Below are 25,389 nucleotides of genomic sequence, written 5' to 3' on the forward strand. Positions count from 1 at the left end.
GTGTCTGTTGAGGGCCCATTATGAACGCGGCACTGTGTTAGGTGCTGTGAGGAATACAAAGCAGAGTAACACCGGAAGTGACTCACAAGCCAGTGGAAGCTATGTATCGAGGCCGGCAGTGACTGTGGAAATACTAGGAATTCAGACAGAAATGCAGTGAGAGATGAGGGGAGGTCACCATCCGTCCCATATGCGGGGGGGGGGTGATGGCAGGGCCTTACAGAAGGAGTGGGTTTGAGAACGACCTTGATTTTGAGTAGCATTTGGGCAGGTAGGGCTGAGGGGTTGATATGCCCTAATATTCTACTTGGTGGGGTAGGGAGGTGGTCAAATTTGTGGATTTTTAATTGTTCTTTTCTTTTTTCATATAATTACCTGCCCTGAGGTGCTCTTGTGTTTTCTCTCGTGTGTGCATTCTTTCTCTCTCAGGGGGAAGAGAAGTGAAAGTTAAGCTACTTGTTAGTAGCTGTAATAAAATATTAAGTGGAGAAGAAATTTGACATTTGAAGTGAGATTTAAGGATTGCTTGTAAATCTAAGTTTCTGTCCCCTCCCTTGTTCTCACATGTGATGAGTCTGCTTCTACTCTATCAGAGTTAGCAGGCCTGGTGGTGGTTCTGTGTGTACCTACCTCCAAGCTCGTCATGATGTTGTGGGCATGTGCATTTATTTTGCATTTCCTGAGCTCTGTCTCTTCATGTCCTCTGCCTCAGCTTATCTCAGGAAACACTCATTAGCACTGGGGAATTTTTTGGGGAGTGACTGATGATTTAGAAGTTATATTCAGCCTACTGAGAACAGGAGCTGGGGGATGAAGAATTGAAACGTAACTTTTCACGAAGCTATATGTAGAAGTGACTTCCCTTTTAATAAACCATTAACAATTTGGATTCCAGTATGAGTCAATGACCATCTAGTTTTTGTTGCTTTGGGTCAAGAAATAAAGTGTAATGGACTATTTACTCAAGCTTTTGCCCGTATTGGCTCTACAAATGTATTTGGATTCTGAATTGTAACTTCCTTATCATTACTATTTTAGTTGGTTTTGGACATTTTATAAGAAGGCTGTATGCCTGTCCTGTCCCTATTAGAATTCAAAGAATGTTTTTCTTGAAGCAAATGGTGCGTCTCTTCCTACACAGTAGCCATAATTGTAGTGTCATTGATCATTGTGACTTTATCATCCCTGTGATCTATTTTAATGATTCATAGAACAATACAGGGCCGTATTTCAAAGTAGCTTGGTTTCTCACTATTTTTTTAATTGAATTTCTTTCAGGGTGGACTGATAAACTTTGAGAAAAGGAGAAGGGTGAGTAGAGGCCTTGGCTGCAGTGTTCCATTTTACTTCATTTGGGCATGAAAAAAGAGAAGCAGGGACTTAAGCCTTTTTTTGTAGAGGCAAAAAAACAAAGAATTTGCATTTATCAAACACTTACCATATACGACTGTACCTTGTCCAGTCCTGTGTATTACTCCCCCAGAGTGCTGTGAAGTAGGTTTTATCTTCCTCAATTCCCAGGTGCAGAAGCTGGCCCCCAGACCCAGTCATGCTGCTGCAAGGCCCACATTTCTTTCCTCACCCTTCCTCATCTCTTCTTTATAATCAGCCTGGGCAACAGCCGGTTCATCCTATGAAAGAGAAGGGGTTTCGAAAGAGTAAATGACATATGGAAGAGTTAAAGATGGTGAAGAAAGGAAAGGTGTTCACTGTGACATGTCGATAACTCTCTTCCTTTCCTGTCAGCATGGGAAGGGGTGAATTTTTCTGTGGAGAGAATAGTGGATGGCTTTGCGTAGCACTAAAAAAAAAAAGAGAAAACAGAGCTTTGAAAATTTGCTATGGTTTTAGTGTAAAAATGGTGTGTTTAAATAGATAAATGATGCAAAGGAAAATGAGTGAACAAAGGAATGCCTTCACCTCATAACACTTATGACTAAGGAAGCTTACTCAGTCCGTCGTTCTTTCATTCTTTTACTCCCCAAAAATTGATGGCGTTACCTCACATGGGCCAAGCACTCTGATAGGTTTGGGGGTTGCTGCAGAGAAAACCCAGCACTCCCTGCCCTCATAAACTTCACAGTCCAGGAGGAAGGTAGACAAATAAGTCAGCAGTTCTAACACAACTGATAAGGTCTTGTGAGCAGAAGTCGTGGATAGCATAGGAAGACGTAGGAAGGGCATCAGTCCCCAACTTGTGGGGTCAGAGAAACTTCCAGGAGGAAATGAAATTGGGTTAAAACCAAACCTTCAGGAGCCAACCAGGCTGAGCTCATGTTAACATAGAGAAATAGACAAATGTAAACCTTCTGTCCCTGGTAGAGTACACTTTAGCATGATGATAAATATTCCTTGAGGTTATTGAGACCAAGAGCTGAGGTTGTTGGATGGGAAGTTGATACCCACAGAACCTGCCTGTTGTTGAGTTTCTTCTTTCACGTCCTGTAACAATAAAACAAATTCACTTACTGGCCTCCAGAGTTACCCATCTTTGTCCTTTAACTTCAGAATCACCCTGGATGCCTCTCTCTTTCCTTTTAAGCCTAGCATGTTAAACTTCTGGAAAATTTGAGTATAAAACCTAAAGCTAAGGCTTATACCCTTTGCTGACTTAAAAAAAAAACTTTATTGAAACATCTAAAGAAGTATAAATAATTTTGGACATAATTATATACTTGCTTCTCTTGTGAGCTTTAAAAGATTTAGTTAAAGGATTTACTGGAGTAGTAAAAACCCAAGGATTTGGGAAATCCAAACATTCAAGTTTATGAGGCCCTGGATTGTTTAGATATTCAACCCTACCAAAACTTAATTTACTGAAGGGTAAGGGTTGAAGAAGATGGCAATGGGGAACTTAGGAGCCTCCTGACTTAATTTTTTTCTCTCTCTTTTAAGAAATAGAAATGGAAATTGAAAATATACTTTAAAAGTACACAACTTTAAAAAATAAGTTTTCTATCCCTAGAATGAAAACCTAAAAGAGAAAAATGGAGCCACTATGGCTTTAGGTAATAACGAGTTTGGGTTGCTCTGCTAGCCTGTTTTAGTTATATCAATTTGCTTTTTCAAGGGGGGGTGGGAATTGACAATTAAGCATACAAAGACAGGGATTCAGAGTTAGAATTTATAAGAGTTATTCAGTTCTTTTATTCCTAAGAAAGGCAGGACTTCAGAGTCATCCTAGATGGTTTTCTCCATTGTATTTCCTAATGTGGTGTGAATTCATGTTGAAAAGAGATATATTGGGTCGGCCTTATTATTTACTTTCTTTTTGGTGTTCTGTCTGCTGTAGGAATTTGAAGTGATTGCTCAAATAAAGCTCTTGCAATCTGCCTGCAACAGCTATTGTATGACACCAGACCCAAAGTTCATCCAGTGGTTCCAGAGGCAGCAGCTCCTAACAGAGGAGGAGAGGTAGGTGCTCATATTGTCCATCAGGGTGGAGCTTCGATGTTGGTGAGAAGAATACTACCTCCATTTTCCTCATTGGGCCATTTTTTCAGCAACTATTTAGTGAGCAGCTAGTAGATTCTATAACCTCAGTTTTCAGAGGATAATGGTATAGCAGGAGAGGTGGATGGATGGCATCAGAACATGTGCTTTCAGATTCTTGCTCTACCATTTTTTTTTTTTTTATCTTTGTAACCTTGAACAAGTCACTGATTCTTCCTGATCTTCAGGATGCTTATCCATAAAGTGTTTGTGAGGATTAAATGAAATTGTATTTGGAAAAGCACTGTTCAAGTGCCGATCATCATTGTCCTCCTCATCACCACCGCTACTGCCTCCATCGTCACCGTGTTTGTCATTTTTGCTCATTGGGACCAGCTTTCCAGGGAGCTTTCAGTTGGGAAGGAGAGACAGATTCATGAAGAACTGAAATCTGGCGGGTAGCTGAAGTGCTGCAGGATCTACGGGCGGGAGCAATTTGGTCAAGGATGGGGGGAGGTAGGGAAGATCATCGGAAAGGTGTGAACGTTTGGACTAGGCTGTGAAGGAGAGCTAAGATCTCACCAGGAGAACTGGAAGAGAACATTCTAGACAGAGGGAAGAACGTGAACAAAGGCTTAGTGGCCTGACATGGCTGGCATTTGGAAGAACAGTGAGAACTCTGTTGTGGCTAGGACACAAGGGACAGGTTTCAAAATCATAGTTGACGAGCACGGAAAAGCACGTTAACTCCAGTGCCTTGAATGTCCACCCAGCGGGGGTGTAGTCTTTACCCTGTAGTCCAGCAGATTAGAGTCTGCAGGCCCTATCCAGCCCACCACATATTTTTATATTTTTAAATGGTTGGGGGGCAAAAAAGAAAGGGAGATTATAACATGGAATAGTTATTTGACATTCAAGTTTTAGTATCCATAAATAAAGTTTTATTGGAATACAGCCCATTCATTTACGTCTTATTTATGGTTGCTTTCATGCTTTAAAGGCAGTTAAGTAGTTGGAAGAGAGACCATATAGTCTGCAAAGCCTAAAATATTTGCCATCTGGTCCTTTACAGAAAATATTTGCTAACCCCTGCCATGGACCAGGGGATTTCCTTGAAAGTTTATCAGCAGGGAGAGCAAAATCGACAGCAAAATAAGTATTTTGCCAATGAGGAAATTGAGATTCAGAGAATAACTGACTCTAGTCAGTGATAGAGCTTGGATTTAAATTCTGATCTTCTTGACCCTACAACCTAAGCTCTCAAGGTGGTCGTATGATGTTGAGCAAATCGTATAACCTCTGTAAGCCTCGGTACCCTCATTTGGAAGATAGATGATTTCTGAGGTCCTTTTTTTTTTTATCCCAGAGTAGATTGGTCCTGTTACATTAAACAAAACATGTGATTCAGTACTCCTTTGTTGGTGAAGATTTTTTTCTTTGCCATGTAGAAAATAAAGCAGTTACTGCCTCACCTTACATTTCTGGTCTGATGATCAGTGTATATGAGTTAATTTCTCTCTATGTGTTCATCCTTCTCACATATGGAACATACATACCATGGCTGGTGATATGGATCAGAAAGTCTAAGCTCACAATATCAGCTGTAATAATGAACTTTTTGTCAATTGTATTAATTGACTTTTTAATGATTAGAGGAATCTTGCTAAATATATCCCATTTTTCCTTCCTATTTACAACCACCTCTAGAGCTTAAGTTGATATTTGAAAAATTCCTTTATCAGTGAATGCCCACACATGAGCAAATATCTAGATACATCTTTAGGTTTAAAAAAAAGTACATGTAATTAACAAATTACTAAGCTACTATTTACTGCACTCACCCTTCTGCACCTATCCAGAGCCAAATACATCTACAAGTTAGAGCTACAAGCTTTCATAAAAGACATTTCAAGTCAGATATAAATCCCGTTTGTGCTTATGGAAGTTCTGTCTGCCTGGCATATAGATGTCTGAATTTGGAGCCTTTTAAATTTAGGGTGTTTTGACAATTAAAAATCATATTCAAATATCTTTACCAATAATATAACTGCCAATGTCTATTCACTAGAGATTAGATAGTTTGCAAAAGTCTCTTCTTTCATTTCTCTTAGATAAAAAGTTGGGCACGTGTGCACACACACAGAGTAATGGGGGGAAGTAGCAGACAAGAAATAATTCTCCCCCTGGCTCAGTAGTGGGGTGAGAATGATCAGGAAACAGAGTGGAGTCGGCCTTCGATGCTGCCAAAGCGCACAAGTCCCTCTTTGAGGCACACAGCACTAAAGGGCCTCAGTCCTCAGGCCAGGACGGGGATTAGAGCAGGAGGTGCACATGTAAATTTGTAAAATCTGGTCATTGAGTCCATCCCCTCTGATACTGGTGATGGAACAACATGGTACATGCATCTTTACTTTGAACCATCGGAGACTTCCTCTAAAACAAAATTGGCAAGTCATGTGAATTTCAACCCGTTCTTCAGTTCTCCAGCTCTGGCCTCACCACACCCCCCTCCTCTTCCCCAGCTACGCCCTGTCCTGTGAGATCGAAGCAGCTGCTGAAGCCGGCGCCACGTCGCCCAAGCCTCGGAAGAGCATGGTGAAGAGGCTCAGCCTGTGAGTGTTGCCTCCTTGATCCTTTCTCCACCAAATAGCCTGGTAGTCTCTTAAAACGTACACCGGATTATAGGATTATACCTCCTTGCTTAAAGGCCTCCGATGGTTTATTTGAATATAGCACCCTGATTCCTTGTCCTAGCTTAGGAGGACTTTCATGATCTTCCCCAACCTTCTTGACCACCTTCCGCCCATCCAGCCTTGCCCCTTGTTCACCAGGATCCAGCCACGCCCACCTGGTAGCCATCCACCAACCACACCAGGCTTGTTTCTGCCTCAGGGCCTTTGCACGGGATATTTCTTTGGCCTGACATGCTCTTTCTCTGTGGCTGGCTCCTTCAGGTGTGGGCACCGGTGTCACCTCCTGAGAGAGCACCCTCTCTGATGCTGCTGCCTGCCCCCATCCCTCTCAGTCACGCTGGCTCTTTCCCATGGTAGAACATTCGCCACCAGAGAGCAGGAACCTTGTCCATGATACTCGTGGCTGTATGCCCCACTCGGTGCTAGGCGTGCAAGATACACTCCACAGCTAACTTCATAATACCTGCCTCCCTTTGAGTAAAATCAGGAGTCCTTACCGGGGCCCTCAAGACTCTTCGGGAACTGCAGTGTCATCCCAGGCCTGCCTGCCCGTCCCATGCCTGTCTGTCCTTATTTTTCCTGGCTCGCTGTAGTCTGCATTCCAGCCACCCAGACCTTGCTGAACGTGCTCGGTGTGCCATTCCTTCTGCTTAGAACACTGGTCCCCAGGTGGCCCGAGGACTTACTCCTCACTCCCTTCAGATGTTTGTTGAAATGTCACCTTCTCAGTGAGCCTTCCCCCAACCACCTTATTTGCTACTATAACGTATCCGCCTTACCTGCCCATAGCATCCTCTCTCACCTGTACCTGGTTTGCATTTCTCCATTGCCTTTACCTCCACATGACATACTATATGTTGTGTGTGTCTCTTTATTATCTAGAATGCAAACTCCATGAAGGCAGGCATGTATGTCTGGTTTTTGCTCATTGCTATATCCCCAGGACCTAGAATGGTGCCTGGCACATGGTAGATAATTAATAAATATTTATTGAATGAATACATTGAGCCATGTGCCAACACTGTTTTAAGAACAATACATGTATTTCTCATCCAATCCACAAAATAACCTAAGTGGTAGTTCCTACTCTTATACTGACTTTATAAATCAGCAAAGTAAGGCACAGACAGGGGAAGTAGTGTGTTAGTTACTGGAAGATCTGGATTCAAACCCAAGATTTGGCTGTAGAGCCCAGGTTGTAACTTTTTTGCCATATTGCCTGTGGGGAAAAATGCTTTCTGAAGGGAGAGAGGAAGGAAAGATGGAGCAGTAGGTAAAAAGTGGAGGAGGGAGAAGAGGGAGGGAAGGAAGACAAGGGAGAGGGACTTAGATATTGCCATATTCCCACTAACAGAAACTGCTCAGGCTTCCACCTGACATCAGGTGACATTTGAAGATGAGGTTGGGACATGTGATTTTGTAGAAAGCATTTTAAAGGTAATCTTGACCTCTTGCCACACCTCTCTCTGTTCAGATGCCTAATTTGGCCCTCCTGCACAGTAGATTTATGAGCTTGTAGATTGACCTCTATAGAATTTTCCATAGTATCTTGCTATCTTTTCATCATGGCAATTATGGAGGAGAATGAACTCTCTTTTGAGATGACCCAAGGGCCTGACCAAGCCTTGTCAGCTGGTAAGATTGACAGCTATACAGGGAATCAGGCTCCCTGCAAGGTGAGTCAAGGAATGCCAGGCATCCTGATGGTCATCTGCATCAGAAATAATTGGAAATTTCTGGACCTGCTATGGCAGTCAGAATTCTGCACAGGTAGATACAATCCTAAGTGCTACTACTTTGCCCTCTTGCTTTTTCTTCCCTGTTCTTAGGCAGTAGCCACTGCAGATGAGTTTTTATATAACTGCTTCCCACTACCCCTCTCCAACCCAGCCATCCATCTGTATTGTGCTGGGTGCTCTCTCTGCGCCAACTCTGGCTCATGCACAAACTCTGCAGGGACAGTCCCATGAAATCCAGGAGAAGCGGGATCATCAGGGCTCAGTGCCCTGCATAAAGTGTGGTCGAAATTGAGGACATGTCTCTCCTTGGTGAAATCTTGCCGAGATGCTTGAATTTAACCTTTGGTATCTGCAGTTGAGTTTGAACGTTTATCATGAATAAAACAGGCTCCAATGTCACCCATCGTATTTCTTGTACATATAAGGGTGTTTGTATACCTGTTGATTTCCAAAATATTTTATCGTCTTAGCATTTTTAAAAATGTGGCAAATGTACTTTTTGCTCTCCCCACATTTAATGACCCATTTTCCAAAGAATTGGAAAGAATTTGGGGGCCTTTGGGAAAGACCATGCTTGGTCTGAAGGTCAGAGATGCCTAGTATTGAGCTAGAATTAACCTTTACAAAGCAGAACTGACCTCATAGAGTTATACAATTGGAAGAACCTTATTTAGTCTTTGAACAATTTCATTCTAAGCTAGATTCTCAGATGATGGGCTGAGGACCATGAGTCCACAGCCTTCAGCAGTCTACTCCTCAGAATTTATGGAGCAGTACAACAGTGGCATTATTTTTTCTCCTGTGAATTGTGATCAGAGTTTAGCTCTTTCCCTCTATCCTCATTAGTGCCTGGAGGTCCCAGAAAGGAGACGACATGGAAAACGGGCAAGAGGTGGGGAGGGGCGGGGGGTGGAGATGAGGCAGAACAAAGATATGCTTCAGGTCTTGGAACTTGAGGGATAATGCCTGAAATATTTAATGAAAAATCAAGCTCATTGTTGCTACTATTGTTATTTTATACAGTCAGTGCTTGTTTGGGGTTGGCTGCATTTGCTAGTTTCTTTACATGCCTTTCCTTCTTGCATCTTACCCTTCCCTCCTTTTACTCCTCTCCCTGTCGTCTGTTAATGTAAACCCTCTCCATCTGTGTCTGAGAATGTCTTTATTTTGTGCTCACTCTCAGAGTTCTTTTAGCTGGGTATAGAATTCAAGGAGGACCGTTCTTTACACTCAGCACTTTGAAGACATTATTCCCTGTCTTCTGATTTCTGTTGTTGCTTTTGAGATGTCTGGTATCTGTTTATTTACTGTTCCTTTGTTTTATGCCCCCCACCTTGTTGCTTTTAAGAACTACTTTTGTCTTTGATATCCTGTTAGACAGTTGAAGTGAGGATTGAGTCTTATTTATCCTATTCAAGACGTGGTTCCTGGGTCTGAGGATTCATGCAGTTCATTAGTTCTGGAATCTTCTCAGCCACCATCTCCTTAGATAAGGTCACTCTTCCATTCTCTCAATTGTCTTCTCTTGGAACTCTTCTTACACACATGTCAGCGTTTCTTATTCCAATCTCCATGTCTTTTAACCTTTCTTATTTTCATGTCTTTATATTTTGATGCTGATTTCTGAAGTTTTTCTTCAGATCTATCATCTTGTTCACAGTTTTTCTCTTCAACAGTTATTTAATCCTTCCACTGAGTTTTTCATTTAAATCACTACATTTTTCACTCCAGAAGTGATTTTTTTTTTTCAAACTGTCTTCCTGTTATTTTGTCAGGATATCTTGTTCTTAACTTCTGTTTTCAATTTCCTTTCTTATGTCTTTAATATCTTAAGCATATTTATTTTATAGCCTGGCCCATGGTAGACCCTCAAATATTTGTCAAATTAATGACTAAATTATTAGTTTCTCTCTGATAAGTCTTATTGTAGGTCAGAAGTTCTGAAATTCTCAGGAGTCTAAACCTGCTATTTGTTATGCTTGTTTAACTCCCTTTGGGTGGGATATTTCCTTGTGTATATTTTGTAATTTTATATTATGAGCTCATCTTTATCAGAAAATCTTCTACATCCTGGTTTGAAGGTAGATTCCTCCAGAAAGTTTTTGGGTTTTGTTTTGTTTTGTTTTTAATTCTAGTTTGCACAGGAGTATTACTGGTCTGAGAGTTCCTAGTTCCTAGGTCACATTGGTAGCGAATCTGAGTGAGATGCTGGCCAAGATCACACATGATTTCAGGGGAGACATTTTCCTTTCACCCAAGTGCCGGCCAAGGCAGATAAGCTTCCTTGTTGTCTTCCTGTGCCAGTAGGAAGATATTTTTCTAGCCCATCTTCTTATACATGTATAGCCCTTTGAGGGTCTTGGCTCTGTATAAGGGGTTTCGGTTTCAGCATCGCACCATAAACAGAAGCCCTCATCTTTGGGTCTGTATCTGTGTTAAAACCCTTGTCCCTCGTTTACCAAGATCTGTACTTCCCAATCCGCATCCAGAGCAGCTGCAGAATTAGCTCATGTTGCTTCTGGTTTTCAGTTCCCTGTTCATTTATGGCCTGTAGGGATTTTCCTTACTGTCTTGCAAGCTCAACTTTAAAGAAGAGTTTTAAATGTTTCTTTTCTAGTTGTTTTATAGTGAAGTGGTTTAGCTTCCTGTAGTTCACCAGATGTTTGGAAACAGAAGTTGTCCTCTTTGGTTTCTTTTTTTTTTTTTTTTTAAGATTATTTATTTATTTATTTGACAGAGAGAGAGACAGCGAGAGAGGAACACAAGCAGGGGGAGTGGGAGAGGGAGAAGCAGGCTTCTCACTGAGCAGGGAGCCCGATGTGGGGCTTGATCCCAGGACCCTGAGATCATGACCTGAGCCGAAGGCAGACGCTTAACGACTGAGCCACCCAGGCGCCCCTTCTCTTTGGTTTCTTGACCAGAGCAGAGCCAGCCTTCTTCCTTAGCCTCATTCATAGTTCATTTTATGGTGGGAAGTGATAGGGGATGCAGCGATGGTATTTTGATCCTGCCAAAGTGGTCTATAGCATGTTAAAAAATAAAGAACTGTTGATCTAGAAGGACCTCAGATTACTATGGCCTCTCATTCAGCTAAGCAATCTTGTGTGTTCTTTGAGGTTGGAAATTGCCTGTTTGGATAAGATGTTTACTATGATCTGTGAGATACTTTATAGGAAACACTGTCCAATGATGACAGGGCATGCAAGATTGACAAAGCAGCTAAGGGGCTAATTAACACAAAACATTCGCTTAATCATGGATTCCAGATTTGTAAGAGCCCAAATGCCTGGCATTATGTTTCTTGCAGACTGTTTCTGGGGTCGGACATCATTACCAGTAGCACTCCCACCAAAGAGCAGCCCAAGTCCACTGCCAGTGGGAGCTCTGGCGAAAGCATGGACTCTGTCAGTGTGTCATCCTGCGAGTCAAACCACTCAGAGGCTGAGGAGGGCTCTATCACGCCCATGGACACACCTGATGAGCCTCAAAAAAAGGTATATGCTTATTCCCTTCCCATAATTCCTAATATAGACACCTGACATAATTTAGTGTTTGCCACACGAGAATGTCTGTTTTCAAGTTTATCACTCTACGGTGTTTTGAAAGTCATGTTTATAAGAGCTGTCAAAGCAGAGTCCAGTCTGGGGACCTGTTATTTATAGAGACAGGTCTAAAAATAATGAGCATGTTGGTTTATTCATCTGGCCTTGAAAATATTGTTCTGGACCCACATCCAATGGTGACTGAAGGGTTGTGGCCTGTAACATGAGGTATGCTTTATTTAGGAGGCGTTGGATTTTCTTAGAAGGAGTGAAAAGTCAAGAGGCAGAGATGTGTCAACCTCTTGGTGTCATACCTTGTCTTTGCCACGCTTTTATCCAGTAATCTTACATAGCAAACCACTCCTAAACTCAGTGACTTAAAACAACAACCACTTATTCTCTCTCATGCATCTATAGGTTGGTTGATGTGGGTTGGGCTTGGCCCTAGGCCATGGATTTGGTCCAAGTGTGCTCTCCCTGCCTCTCATTCTTCTCGGAGTAATGAGGCTCCCCAGGCCATGCTGTTAGTATGCTAAGACAAATGAGCAGGAGAGCAAGCCCAACCCCACAAGTATGTATCAAGCCTCTACTTCAGTCATACCCACCAACATTCCATTGCCCAAAGCAAATCATGTGGCCAAATCTCATCTAAATAAATGAGACAGGGAACTCCTTACAATGGGAGGAACTGTGGAGTCACAGGGCAAAGGGCATGGATGCTGAGGAGAATCAAGAATTGGTAGCAATTATACAATCTGCCATGTCCCCAAAAAGAGAAAGTGATGAGGGATGATAAAAGAATTCCCATTCCTATAGAAAGTTTCCATGTTCCATGGTTTCATAAAGAAATAACAAGGAAACAAGATTTGTCTTAATCTTCTGTATACATCTGCTTCAGTCTGTTGGTCCAGAAGCTTGGGTCAGAGATGTCAACTGTGACGTGACTAGAATTTGCACCATTTGGGGGAGATTTTTGGCCAGCCAGACTTTCTGTGTGAGTGACTGTTGGCCCCTTAGCTTATGCGTAGGCCAATGAGGTGGAGTGTTGGGAAGAATTCCTCCATTTTGTTTGTATCTGCCATTCTGTCAGGGGATCGGTGTACCGTTTCACATTGTGTTACAAACAACAGCAGTATGGAAACCCTCAAGTGACCTTGTCATAGTGTAGCCGACCCAGGACGGACAACATCTTACTCAGGAGTCACCAGGCTGAGATGTCTCAGGTGCTGCCCCTGCTGGATTTCTTACCTTTCTACTTGGAAATCCAGAGACACATCCTCCAAACATTGAAGGAAAAGCTCTGCAAACACCTATGAGTCTGTTCGCTGTTTTCTCAGGCATATTTCCTAAACCAGCGATAGAGTCATTCTCTGTGACTCGACATGCAGCATTGAATTTGTTTAAAATCTGGAGTGAAGTCTCATTATTCACCTGTTGACAGGTTCTTATGCTTTGTAGCCCCCTTTTCTGATTGTAGACATCGTACACAAGTGACAATAGAGGTCATGCACACACCTTGGGGGATTCCTCCCTGTCCAGGGAGGGATGAACTCACCCTCACAGCTGTCGGTGCATTGGATGTGTGCGCAGGTCCCGATCGAGCCTTTGAAAACTACCCAGAAGCCCAGTGCGTGTCATTTGCACACCCCTTGCTGTATCCTTTTTGTCTCCTCCCTTATCACACGGGTGCTTCAATTTCTTACACAAGTCATGAATTTTTATTCTTCTGATGAACCTTTCAGAGTCAGGAATTTCTCTAGGTTTAAAGCTGAATCTCATTGACTTGGATGCAAGTAGTTGCTGGGCTACAGTCTTCCTGAATGTCAACTGGAGAGGCTTCAGTTCCCCTTGCTCACTGCATAGTGGGACCTGGATGACCTCCCTAGTCTCCCTCTACCCTGGATCCTCCCGTGCCTTCCCCAGGGGTTGCTCTTTTCAGTGAAGTAGACTTTGCATTCCTTTTTCTTCAACCCCCTGATCATGATTTCTAAATATTTATTTTCTTTCTGTTTTTAAAAGGTTTTATTTATTTATTAGAGAGAGAGAGAGAGAGAGAGCACAATCAGGGGGTGGGGCAGAGGGAGAGGGAGAAGCACACTCCCCGCTGAGCAGGGAGCCTGATGTAGGACTTGATCCCAGGACCCCGGGATCATGACCTGAGCCAAAGGCAGACGCTTAAGGACTGAGCCGTCCAGGTGCCCTCTAAACATTTATTTTTACACTTGCTTCTCATAGTAAATTCTCAGTAAGAACTGGGCTTCATCAGGTGATCCATTTAAAGCTGCTATAACCCATATCTACAACAGTTTATCTTAATCATAAAAGTCATTAAAATTAGGGAAAATGTAACAGAGGGAGAAAGATTTATATAGAGAAAAAGGAGGTGAAAGAATTGAACCAATAATTGGAAAATGGACCATCTTTGCTACTGTGTGGCACACCTTCAAGCAAAGTGATGCTATTAAAACTGCACCATCGGCCCCCAAATTGAGCCACAAAGTTGATTCACTTGTAAAAATAGACCAAAAATGTTACTAAACCGTACTGTGATAGAGCCACAGTTAGGGAGGTCAAATCAGCTTGCTGGTTCTAATTAAACTAATCATACAGTGGAATTTCCTGTACAGTTATGCCATAGGAAGAGGTCTATAGGACATAAAATAGAGTAAACTCCATTTTACTTGGAAGCTAGAGAATCAGAATGCTAAATTTCTGTTCTGTTTCCATGGAAAGGCAGACAGGTATGAGAGACATTTGTAAGTTATTTATTTTTTAAATGACTTCCAAAATATTTGATAGGATTAATGTGGTATAATTTAGCTTCACACACTCTGAGAAATTATTTGTAATTTTCAACAGCAAGAATTGATATTTCAAATGATTCCATTTAATGACTTTTTTTTTTTTTTAACACAACCTGCTGAGTTTTGGGCCTCCTATTTCTTTGGTAATGAATTTTATATTGTTTATGGTAACTATGTAGTTAATCGGAAAACACATTAACTATAGCACCTCATTCCTTAATTGTCCTTGATATAGGACGTGAAAATGCATATAGTTGGTTCTAGAAGCAAATGTAGAAAGTAATGGAACCTGCTTAAAGGCTGTGTTCCCTTTGGGCAAGTCACTCTATTTCTCTGAAGAGTCTTTTTTCCCTTTTTATCATGCTCTGTATTTTGTTCACAAGACAGTTGTGAGAGCAACATGAGATGAGATATATGAAAGCTCATCACAAACATCACAGTGCTAACTGCCACCAAGGTAGTGATGTACTGTGTTCATTTACCACTTCCCATCAACTTTCGACTGAGCCTTGGCTAGGTGCTCACCCTGTGAACCTGGCCGTGGGAGTCAGGGAACTTGGGAGCGTGTCATGGTGATGCTGCCGACAGTTTTTTCTTTGGCCTCAGGTTCCTCAGCTGTAGAGTGCCACTGGGGCTGGGTGATACGCAGGAGCCTTTCTAGGACTAATAGTCCATGCAGAGCTGTATAATCTGTGGTCCTTATCTTAGAAGCTTCTAAAAGTACAGACATTTCTCTCCTGCTACATAATCTGATTGTGAAGTGGAGTCAGGATGGGAATGATCTTGGTTGGGCTTGTTAAGCAGCGTTCCCACTCAGGGCAGTAGGACTGGATAAACTGTTGGTAAGTAAGGCTTTCCTCCAGCCCTGAAGCCTCCGACTTCCTCACGGAGTCCATATTGCCTCTAGTTTCTGGTATTTGCTGCCATCTGCTGGCCACTTCCTTAAAAGCAGCTAAAAACCGGGGAATTGTGAGACCTGGATGCGAGGGACCAGGGCAAGTGCAGAGTCGCTAATAAGCATCTGCCAAAAGGGTGCTTGCACCAGGGACAAGATCCGTGTGTGCTGTGGGCTGTTAGGGAGGAAGTAATGGACGTTTATTCACCTCAGTTAGCATGTACCTCTGCTTTGACAGTCATGAGGCACCCCATTGGCCAAGGTTCTAACACTAATGTTTTCTTCTGGGGTATGTTTACTGTTTCAGCTCTCTGAGTCTTCCTCATCATGTTCCTCTATCCATTCCATGGACACAACTTCCTCAGGGATGTCGTCCTTAATGAACCCCCTCTCCTCCCCTCCATCCTGCAACAACAACCCTAAAATCCACAAGCGCTCCGTCTCTGTGACATCCATTACCTCGACAGTGCTGCCTCCTGTTTACAACCAACAGAATGAAGACACCTGCATAATCCGCATCAGTGTCGAGGACAACAACGGGAACATGTACAAGAGCATCATGGTAAGGCACTCGGACCCACACCCGAATGCTTATGCATTCGCCCAGAATGAATACACACCCAAGCTCCCTGGGTAGACGCCAGTAATGGATTTATATATATTAAAAAAAAAAATCTTCATACCAGCAGTGCCCATAAGATACAATTTTCACATCTTAAAATTTACTAAAACTTACTCATCCTGGTCAGTGTTGCTTTTTTCAAAACGATCAATTTGAATGAGTGTAGAAATGTATTCCAGGGAAGATGCCACTCCTGCATCGGCAGTCTCCCTGGGGTATCCCATGTCTGCGTTTATCGTGAATTCCCATGCATTCTCAGCAGTCACCTCCGTACTCCCACATTTTTCTCCTTTCGTCATTTGGAATCAAACTTAGTAAGGTGAATGATCGAACTGGAAGTGCGGTTTGAGTTCACAAGACTGACCTTTTTGCGCTTCTTGTAAAAACCGTGTTTGTGACACAATCTCAAAAATGTTTGGATTAATGGCAAGCTTTTTGGAGTGCATTCAGAGCCTCTCCTGGTAGTAACCTTGGGGGTGTCGTCACAGGAAGAGACTCCTTTGTTTATAGGACATGTCACGTATTAAAGAACAGGTTCTCATTGACAGCTAATTCTCTGTCTTCCCTCATTTTCATCACTCGCCTTCTTGGGGGATGCACTGAGAGCTTATAAGCTCAGCTCTGAATATGACATAAGTAATATGGAGGCACTCACTGTCTTCTCACATTCCAAAGGAAAGCTTTCCTATGTCATTCATCAAATCAAAATATTTCTTGAACATTAGTTGTGTGCGAGTCACTGGGCCAGGCTCTGTGGTGGGGAGATGAGTGGGGCATTTCTGTCTTTGAGGAGCTTAACAATCAAAAGGGAGATCATAAAGCATTATTGAAAATGTACTGAATTCTCTACTAGAAGTCGGACCAGATTGTAAAGGGCCTGCAGCCCTCATGAAGGAGTTTATGTCCTACAGGCAATAGCGTCTCGTTGAAGGCTTTTAAGTTGTCATCAGATTTGTTCACTGGAAAAAGTAGCTGACATTGTGGAGATGGTGCTGGGGTGTGGGGGTAGATTGGAAGTGAGGAAGCGAGATAAGAAGCTGTTATCATAGTCCTTGTGGAGGATGATAAGGGCTTGAATGACGGTCATGTGGCTGGAGACAAGATGGATTTTTGAAAGATTTTTGTGAGGTATAACTGTAGAATCCATTAGTTTAGTCATCAACTTCATGTTACTGTGATGGGGGATGAGGAAGAGGGAAAGCTGAAGGCTGTCCAGGCAGCTTGGTGGTTGGTGGTCCTATTAAGTGAGGTATGAACTACTGGAAAAGGGGGGTTTGAGGGTGCTGAAATTGGAGGGACCGGTGGGACATTGTCTGATAGATGGGCAGAAGCCCTGTTGGTGCCAGGCTGGTTCTGGGGTTAAATACTGGGAGGGAGTCATCTGGCCCATTGGGTGGACAGGGCCACACAGGGAGCGAGAGAGAGGTGGGAGAACCACCAGGAACCCGTGTCATCGATGTTATTATTGCGTTCTCCGTGGGGCTTCCTCACATGGCTTCTCTTACATGTGCCGACCAGAGAAGCAAGTCCCACGTCTGACACGTGCGGCTATGGGGATGGATCTCTAAAACACCATATTGAGCTAAAGAACCCAGACAAAGTATTACATGCCGCAGGAGTCTTTCCTTTCAAAAACAGGCGAAACTAACCTGTGGGATTAGAAGTGAAGCTCAGGGAAGAGGCACAGGGAATTCCTTGCCTTCTGTATTTAAGGTCCATGAAGGTGATACCCCAGCGTCACTTGATACTGCGCCATCCGTACAGTAGCCACTAGCCACTTGTGGCAGTTGAGCATTTAAAGTGGGAGTAGTCCAAATTGAGATGTGCCCTGAGTGTAAAATATACACCAGATTTTGAAGACTTAGTACAAAAGAAAGAATTTCTCATTGGCAATTTTTGTCTGGATTATATGCTGAAATAATAGTTTGGATGTATGGGATTAAATAAAATATTAAAATTGATTTCCCTTCTAAAAATACTTTTTTAATATGGCTCAGGACACACTCATCTATAGTGTTAGAAAACTAACAACAAACCTTAATATAGACACTTAGAATTAGAAACGAGGCTTTCATTATGTCTCTCTACTGGACGGTGCTGGTTCCGTATGTGAGCTGTTGATGCTAATTGTGATCCTCCACTGCACTGTCCCTTTGATGGGACAGAGGAATAAACACCCCAGGAAAGCCCTTGGCCATATCCCACCTCGATTGGACACACCTGGGGAAGCTTAAGGTCAAGAAAATAAGGGTTGCCTGGCTTTCTCCTTAGGTAAGTTTAAAGTTGACAACTTCGCCTAACATGAGTCACCTCAGCCCAACAGACATCCCCGGAGTGGGATCCTTTCTCTTTAGCTTCATGCTTCCGGTCCGCTTTGATCCGGCTGTGGGAGTATTTTCTTTAGACTCTCAAAACACATATTTCCTCTTTCCGAATTTTGTGTGCATCTGTTTCTCCCTTGGAAATGAATACGCCAGATGTTTAGGTAATAGACAAATGAACAAGGTCTTGGTTGCTTACAAGGACCCCTGCTTGCAACATGCTTACAAGGACCCCATTGTAATGCATGTTGTTTACTGAATCACAAACGCCAACTGCTGCTCCAGACCAAAGGGAGACATCTAGGCCCTGTCACCTTCGGGCCCTCGAGGACAGTTTCTTGGAGGTCGTTCTTCCTTTTCCTCCTTCCTCTGTCTTCTTATCCCCTGATGAGAACAATAATCTGTGTTTTCTTTTGCATTCTTTCTAATGTAAAGAAATCAGAGATGGCATAAAAGTCAGCCTTCTTTTCCCCTTGCCCTGAGCATCCTCCAAATAGTTGGCTGATGTGCAGGGATCAAGAGGAGAAAGTCAGAATTGGAGGTGAGGAGGGCCTTTACTTGCACTAACAAAATGTTAGATTTATTCTTCTTAAACATTTAGAAGCTGATTTTTATTGAAGCCTAATTTACATACATTACATACACAGATCTTAAGTGGTTAGTTCTATTATATCTGTGTAACTCTCACCCCAAATCTAATAAAGAACATTTTTCATCCCCCCCTCAAAATTCCCTGTGCCCCTTCCAATCAGTTCCCCCCTTAACCTTAATGAAGGTTAAGGTTTGCTGTTAGTTTGCTAACACTATAGATGAGTGTGGCCTGTTTTTCAAATAGACTCCTGCAGCATGTAATCTTTTGGGTCTTTTTTTTTTTTTTTTTTGCTCAACATGATGCTTTTGCGATCCATCCACGTTGTTGCATATGTCAGTTCTTAGTTTATAATGGCTAAGTTGTATTCTGTCAGGGATGTATTATAGTCTGTTGTCCATTCCCCTCTTCTCCCCTGTTGAGGGAGATTTGGATTGATTCCAGTTTGGGGCTGTTACGAACGAATCTGCTGTGAACATTTCTGTAGTAGAAGTCCTTTTGTGGACACGGGTTTTCATTTCTCTTGGTAAATACCTATGAGCGAGATTGTTGGGTCTTGGAGACCCTTGTGCTTTTTGAAATGGTCAGTCTGCAGAACTGTGAGCATTTCTAACCCACAGGTTGTGACCAGTGCTCAACAGGTAAGGCTAATTTTGGCCCAGGACCAAAATCCTATGCATTTCTCACCATACCCTCCTCTTTTTCCCCCCACACTGGAACCTCAACCCATGTGGAGGACATAGGCAAGGCACACGTTCTATTTTACTAAGAGAAGACACTTGATCTGAGAGAGTAGGTAGCCCATCATCATTTGCCTACTAAGGGTGGAACCAGAACTAGAACCCAGGAGTTCTGGCTCCTGGTCCTGTTCTCATTCCACTGGCCCATTACTCCCAAGAAGGCACAAGGCAGCAAAAATGGGAGGGTTGAGAGAACTCTTTCAGGAAACATGAGGTGAACTACTTAGAGACCCATCCGTTGTCTTTCCAGTTGACAAGCCAGGACAAAACCCCTGCCGTGATCCAGAGGGCAATGCTGAAGCACAATCTGGACTCAGACCCAGCCGAGGAGTATGAGCTGGTGCAGGTCATCTCGGAGGGCAAAGGTGGGTACGTGCTGCTGCTTGTGGCAGGTTACCCTGGTTTTAGAAGTTAGAAAATGAACGCAATGTCTTTGTGGGTTTTTTTTTTTTAAGATTCTATTTATTTATTTGAGAGAGAGAGCACAAGGGAGGGGCAGAGGGAGAGGGAGCAGGCTCCCCGCTGAGCAGGGAGCCTGATGTGGGGCTCAATCCCAGGACCCTGGGACCATGACCTGAGCCGAAGGCAGACGCTTAACCAACTGAGCCACCCAGGCGTCCCTTTCTGTGTTTTTTGGCTTTTTTATGGAACCAAGTAGGGGTTTTTAATTGTGCAAGAGTGGTGTTGTGTGGGGGATCCATGCCATCACCTCACTCGTAGAGTGAAGCATCTCAAGCTACCCCCGCCACAACCCTCGTTTTTCTACAGTTTTGCTGAGCACCCTCCTGCCCATTCTCTGTAAACTGTGTATCACGCATTCTTCTAGGAAGAGATCTCTCCCTGTGTCAGAAGGTCGGGGGGAGGTGGTTCTATTGGGTCTTTGCAGATGGCCTTGCACCTTCTTTACCCAATAATAATGTCTAAGTTGTATGTGCATCTGAAACATAGCGGTCCTTGTAATAATTTCTCATTTTTTTCAGTGAATCATGTGCGAGAGGCTTCTAGGTTCATCTTTCAGTTTATCTTTATTCGTGATTGATCTTCAAGTAGCAAAAGCTTCTAACTCCAGAATCTGAAGACTCTTTTTTTTTTTAAAGATTTTATTTATTTATTTGAGCGAGAGAGAGGGAGAGGGAGAGGGAGAAGCAGGCTCCCCGCTGATCAGGGAGAGCCACCCAGGTGCTCCTAGAATCTGAAGACTCTTTACCTCACAATTACTGAGGCAAAGAACTGGCGATCGTACTTCAGGATGCCTAGGAACCCACTCTTTGCAGAAATTCCTTTTATGGAAACACTGGGAAAATACCCAAAATGTATCTATATTTTGCTGGTTTGAATTGGGATTGTATTTGTTGAGAGGAGGAGACAGGCTGGTAGGTGACTTCTCTGGACCCTGTCACATCACAGAAACTCAGTCACACTAAGTCTCTTTCCCAGGACAATTGTTGACTGAGGCCAACCCTATCTGCCGACAGACCCAACACTAACCAATTCAAGCATCTTAATAAGGCTATTCACCAACAAGCAGCCACCCTATCATGAAAAGAAGGATTATATAAGTTGGGGATACGGGAAGGGAGCAGCTCTTCACACTCCATTTGGCCAACAGATCAGCCAGGGCTGTAACTTGGGCCCAGAGAAGAGTGGCTGTATCTTTTCCTAGAGACGAAAAGCTGTAGCCCCTGAGGAAATTATTTTTCAATTACCTCTTGGGAGTTTGCTCATTCGTTCAGCTGAGCCCTCGGTTGAGGGGCAAACCCCTGTCAGTTATATCTTTTATTGTCGTTATAGTTAAAATTCTAGGCCTAAAGTGTAGTCTCTTGAGTTTGACCATGTTGCCCACAAAACAACGCTAAGGGGAGGCCGGTGATTCTGAAGAACCAGGAGCCCCGAGGTGTAGTCTGGGCCCAGCTTTCTTCACCACTTGGGTGGTCTTAGGTGGGCTGCTTGACCTCCTCGGGCCTTGGGCCTCAGTGAAAAGGAGGCAGTACCCTACTAGAGCTTCATACATCACAGGGTGGTTGTGAGGATAACAAGAAATAAGGTGCCCACAAGTACTTTGGAGGTGTGCTAAGTGACATTTAGCTGTGAGGTGAATTATTACTTACCCAGAAATATGTGGGCAGGAGATTGGGCACACTTTAAGGGAGTTATTCTTTGTGGAACATTTGTGCAAAATGTACTAGAGTCACTGAGAACCTGATTGCATCAGTCCTGCCATAGAATGTCCGTGTTTGAAGTTAACATCAGCCTCACTGAACCTGCAAGCAGATGCCTCTGCTGCTGGCCCCCCCCACTCTCCACTGCCACCGATGTAGACTTGCCCATCTCCCCTCTTTTATCCCCTGTTTGGTTTCCTTAGATACCCATTACCCCTGAGTGCTAAGTAGTATATACCTTCTTTTAAAAATGTAAAAATGAATTAAAATAACTTTGCCTGATGATTTCATCTTATACTTGCATTGTCCTTGTTCAGAAATTGTGGCTATCTGGTTGGGAATCACTGAAGTAGATACACTTTAAATGTTAACAGATATACACATTCTTATTTGGATGGTGTTCAGTATTAAACTGGTTTGATTTGGGATTACTTCAAAAAATATTTCAATATTCCAAGTAGAAAGTTCTGGAAAAACCTGTAGATTTTTCTTTTCTCCTCCATGTCACTGGAGTCTCTCAGTATCTGAGAAAGGCTGCATGCTGGAGTAGCAAGTGGACCGTGGGAGGAAGGACACCTGGGTTGGAGTCCCGGTTCTGCCATTGCCTGGCTGCGATGCTGGGAGTATCATTTCATGTCGCTTGGCCTTTGTTTTCCGCTGCACTTTCTTCTAGCTAGAATAGTCTGCAATTGGACATTTAGTTCATGGGTCAAATTTCTAAGGTCGTATTTGCCCTTCATTTTTTAAAATTGGGATTGAGGAGTCGAGCGAGCCAGCTTTGGGGGTGGTAGTCATTGCCTGGTTCCGTTCACATCCCAGGGACACGGGACCAGAGTCCCTGCCTTGTGGCTGGGCAAAATCTCCACCTGCCACGGTCAGTGCTGGGCTGACCTACACCAGCTGACTGCCTTCTCTCTCCTGATCTCTTTTAGAACTCGTGATCCCGGACTCGGCCAACGTCTTTTATGCCATGAACAGCCAAGTGAACTTTGACTTCATTTTGCGCAAAAAGAACTCCATGGAAGAACAAGTGAAATTGCGTAGCCGGACCAGCTTGACACTGCCCAGGACAGCTAAACGGGGCTGCTGGAACAACAGGCACAGCAAAATCACCCTCTGAACGGAGGGACCGGTGGCCCCTCACTAGCCCAACGCAGCGTGGGGCTGAGAGCAGGCCGTGGTGATTGCAACGACCATCCAGTGTTAGAGGATCATTGGTGAAGTCAACAGATACTTACTGAGTACCTATGGTGTGCAAGGCACCAAGATAGGCATTGTGGGAAAATCGGGGGTGAGTTTGACAAGGAATGGTTGAATGTTTCACTGATTCTCTTTGACCTATTTGAGACTGAAATGCAAAACTATCCACTTTTATAAATATATATATATATATGTATACACATATTAGGGATGTATGTGTATATATGTATAAATATATGAGGGACTTATGGGATATTCTGGACTATGGAAAAAGGAATTTGCACAATGGCCTGGGATGTTGAGGTCACTTTTTACAGGGAAATAGAAAGAACTGAAAACCGAGTCTCCTACCTTCCAAATAAATGGAATCAATCCTAGGAATACAGAGTGTCCTTTGTGCCAGTATTATAAGAAGTCCAACCACGTTTATAAAGGGGAAGAATTCCCTTCTCCATCAAGTGCCACCAGAACACCTGCGCTGCAGAGGCCGGAACAGCCACGGCTGAATGAAAGGCCGCTTCCGAAAGGGTTTGGATGAGCCAGTGGGCTTTCGACCTCTGCCCGCATCTGCCACTTTCTGCGACCCCAGGGAGGGAGGGCGACGAGGAGCTTCGGAGGCCCATCTGACCCGCCGGTCCAGCCATCATGACACCTCTGGAGTCAACACAAGCCCATTTTGATTTCTGGCATTGTGTTTCTGTTCCCCCGGCCCCCCCCAACGAACAGACCACAATCATTACGGCGCAAGTAGCCATGCTCTTTGGTAGCTTCTCAGCCGGAAAAGAAAGCACAAAAGAATGGTGACTCGTTTGGACTCTTAGCTGTCTCGGAATGCCACTACTTCGTTGCCATTTCTGATCGCCGCCTTTTGCATGTAAAACTGTATGTCTGGAGTCTGTTGCCATCTGGATCCTAGTACCTCTCTGTTACGTGCAATTTGTTCCTCAGGTGTAGAAATTCCTACTGCAATGGACTCTGTTGGATCATTTTGAGCCTGTGAAAGCTTTCTGAACAGCGAGCGCTCTGTCAGTAGCCCCTTGGAAGATGTTCCCTGCTCATAGCAGCGTCCTGTTTAACTTACTAACTTCTATAGCATTACTGTGCCTAGTCACGGGGAAAGAAATGGGGCTACGTATATCATCTAAATCCTTTCTAATGAGGTACATTTCTTCCAGATGGAATCAATAACATTTTTTTTTTTCAGGTCCCCATTGCTGTCACAGTGTTACTGTTAAATGACGTTTTTGTCTCTAGGAACACCATCACCCTCTCTCTTCCAAATCTGAGCTGTGCTGGGGGTTTGAACTAAAAAGCCATAATGTGGGATATCGACATGTGTAAGAAGCACTTTCAGAATGTCCTTTTTAAGAAAAAAAAAATTCTCAAAATACCAGTTTTTATTCCAAAAATAAAAAGAACCAACCCAGATACGAAGTATAGATTGTAACATGAAGCTTTTTTTCTTCCTTTTTCCTAATCCTGTTAAGACAGCTCCCCAAGGTTACGTGAGATTTATGTCATGTAAATAGCCATATGAAATCTGCAAGAAACACCAGGGAAAGTTTAGAGATGTGTGGCAGTGGACCAAAGAATGAGCCAGGAAGGCCTCGCATTTCCTTTAGGTCTTTCTAGGAGATCTAGGAGACTGTGCATTAGAAGATGGACTAGGTTTCAGCTGGTCAAAAAGCACTTTCTTCAGTTTGCAAGCCTCGTCCGATTTGTACTTCTGTGCTTGGAGGAGAGATGGCCAGAGTGCTAGACATCATGGAGATTGAAGTAAATGTATCCTCAGCCTGAATTTCTTGGTTTGCGGGTCACAAAATATAGGACCCTTGGCCTGGTTTAGGGTGTGGCTGCAAAGACCTAGGTGTTGCGCCTATGTGCTCGCCCTGTGTATTGTACTGTATATGTAGAGTCTAGATTTATATACTGCAATGTAAAAATATATATATATATATATTTTCCTTTTTTAAAGACAGTGGAAATTCCACGTAGATAAAACATAGCCTCATTTATTTAATGCCACTTTCAATGTCTTAAATTTGTTTCCTGGTGGACAGCTGGGTAATGCTTTTAGCTGCTCGCATGCTTGTCTTTCTGCATCTCCATCGTCTGTTTACCTTTTGGTTAAACTAATAAACTGGTTTGGGACTTGGTTGGCATGTGCTGCCGGACCCAAAGGGATTGTATCTGGAGTATTCATCAGGTGCATTCTGAGTTCGTATTCGGAGTATTCATGGGGTGGTTCTGGAATCCAGATGTGTCCGTAAGCTTGTCGCAAGCCCACTATGGCTCGGGGGGAGCAGAGGGACAGCCAGTGGAGTTAGGAGGGGATCCTCTCCACTGGTGATGTCACGAGCATTTGGGGGAGAGAGTGACATCCTTAGGAAACTGCAATCCGGTATGATGCCTTGCCAGATTGCCGTGCTTAGGAGTCATGTGGTGGGAGACACTTAAAGAAAAACCTGAACTTAGGATCCAAGGTAGTACTTTGCCTCCTTTCCGACAGCCTTTTCCCTGGTCTGCAATTGCTACCATCTGTGTAATTCTTGAAACCATTCGTGGTGCTCTAGAAGCCAGGAGAGCCTCTATGAAGGGAGGAAAGAAGTTTTCCCAGAAGACAATCAGAACCAGTCCAACTCCCCTCGACAGA

The 25,389-nt window shown here is 43.4% G+C and overlaps 1 protein-coding gene across 5 annotated transcripts in view; it reads left to right on the forward strand.

The window, feature by feature from the left end:
- Positions 1-24,925, forward strand: part of RGL1 (ral guanine nucleotide dissociation stimulator like 1) — a 246,472-nt gene extending 221,547 nt beyond the window's left edge. For all 5 annotated transcript variants that reach the window (XM_027610452.2, XM_027610454.2, XM_027610455.2 and 2 more), the window contains 7 exons: positions 1,279-1,311; positions 3,293-3,414; positions 5,955-6,044; positions 11,172-11,358; positions 15,413-15,667; positions 19,628-19,742; positions 22,469-24,925. In XM_027610452.2, the coding sequence (XP_027466253.1) occupies positions 1,279-1,311; positions 3,293-3,414; positions 5,955-6,044; positions 11,172-11,358; positions 15,413-15,667; positions 19,628-19,742; positions 22,469-22,656 (990 nt within the window). In that variant the 3' untranslated portion in view covers positions 22,657-24,925. The remainder of the gene's footprint in view (positions 1-1,278; positions 1,312-3,292; positions 3,415-5,954; positions 6,045-11,171; positions 11,359-15,412; positions 15,668-19,627; positions 19,743-22,468) is intronic.
- The last annotated feature ends 464 nt before the right edge of the window (positions 24,926-25,389 follow it).

The sequence above is a fragment of the Zalophus californianus genome, chromosome 10 (genome assembly GCF_009762305.2).
Source record: "Zalophus californianus isolate mZalCal1 chromosome 10, mZalCal1.pri.v2, whole genome shotgun sequence".
Lineage (NCBI taxonomy): Eukaryota > Metazoa > Chordata > Mammalia > Carnivora > Otariidae > Zalophus > Zalophus californianus.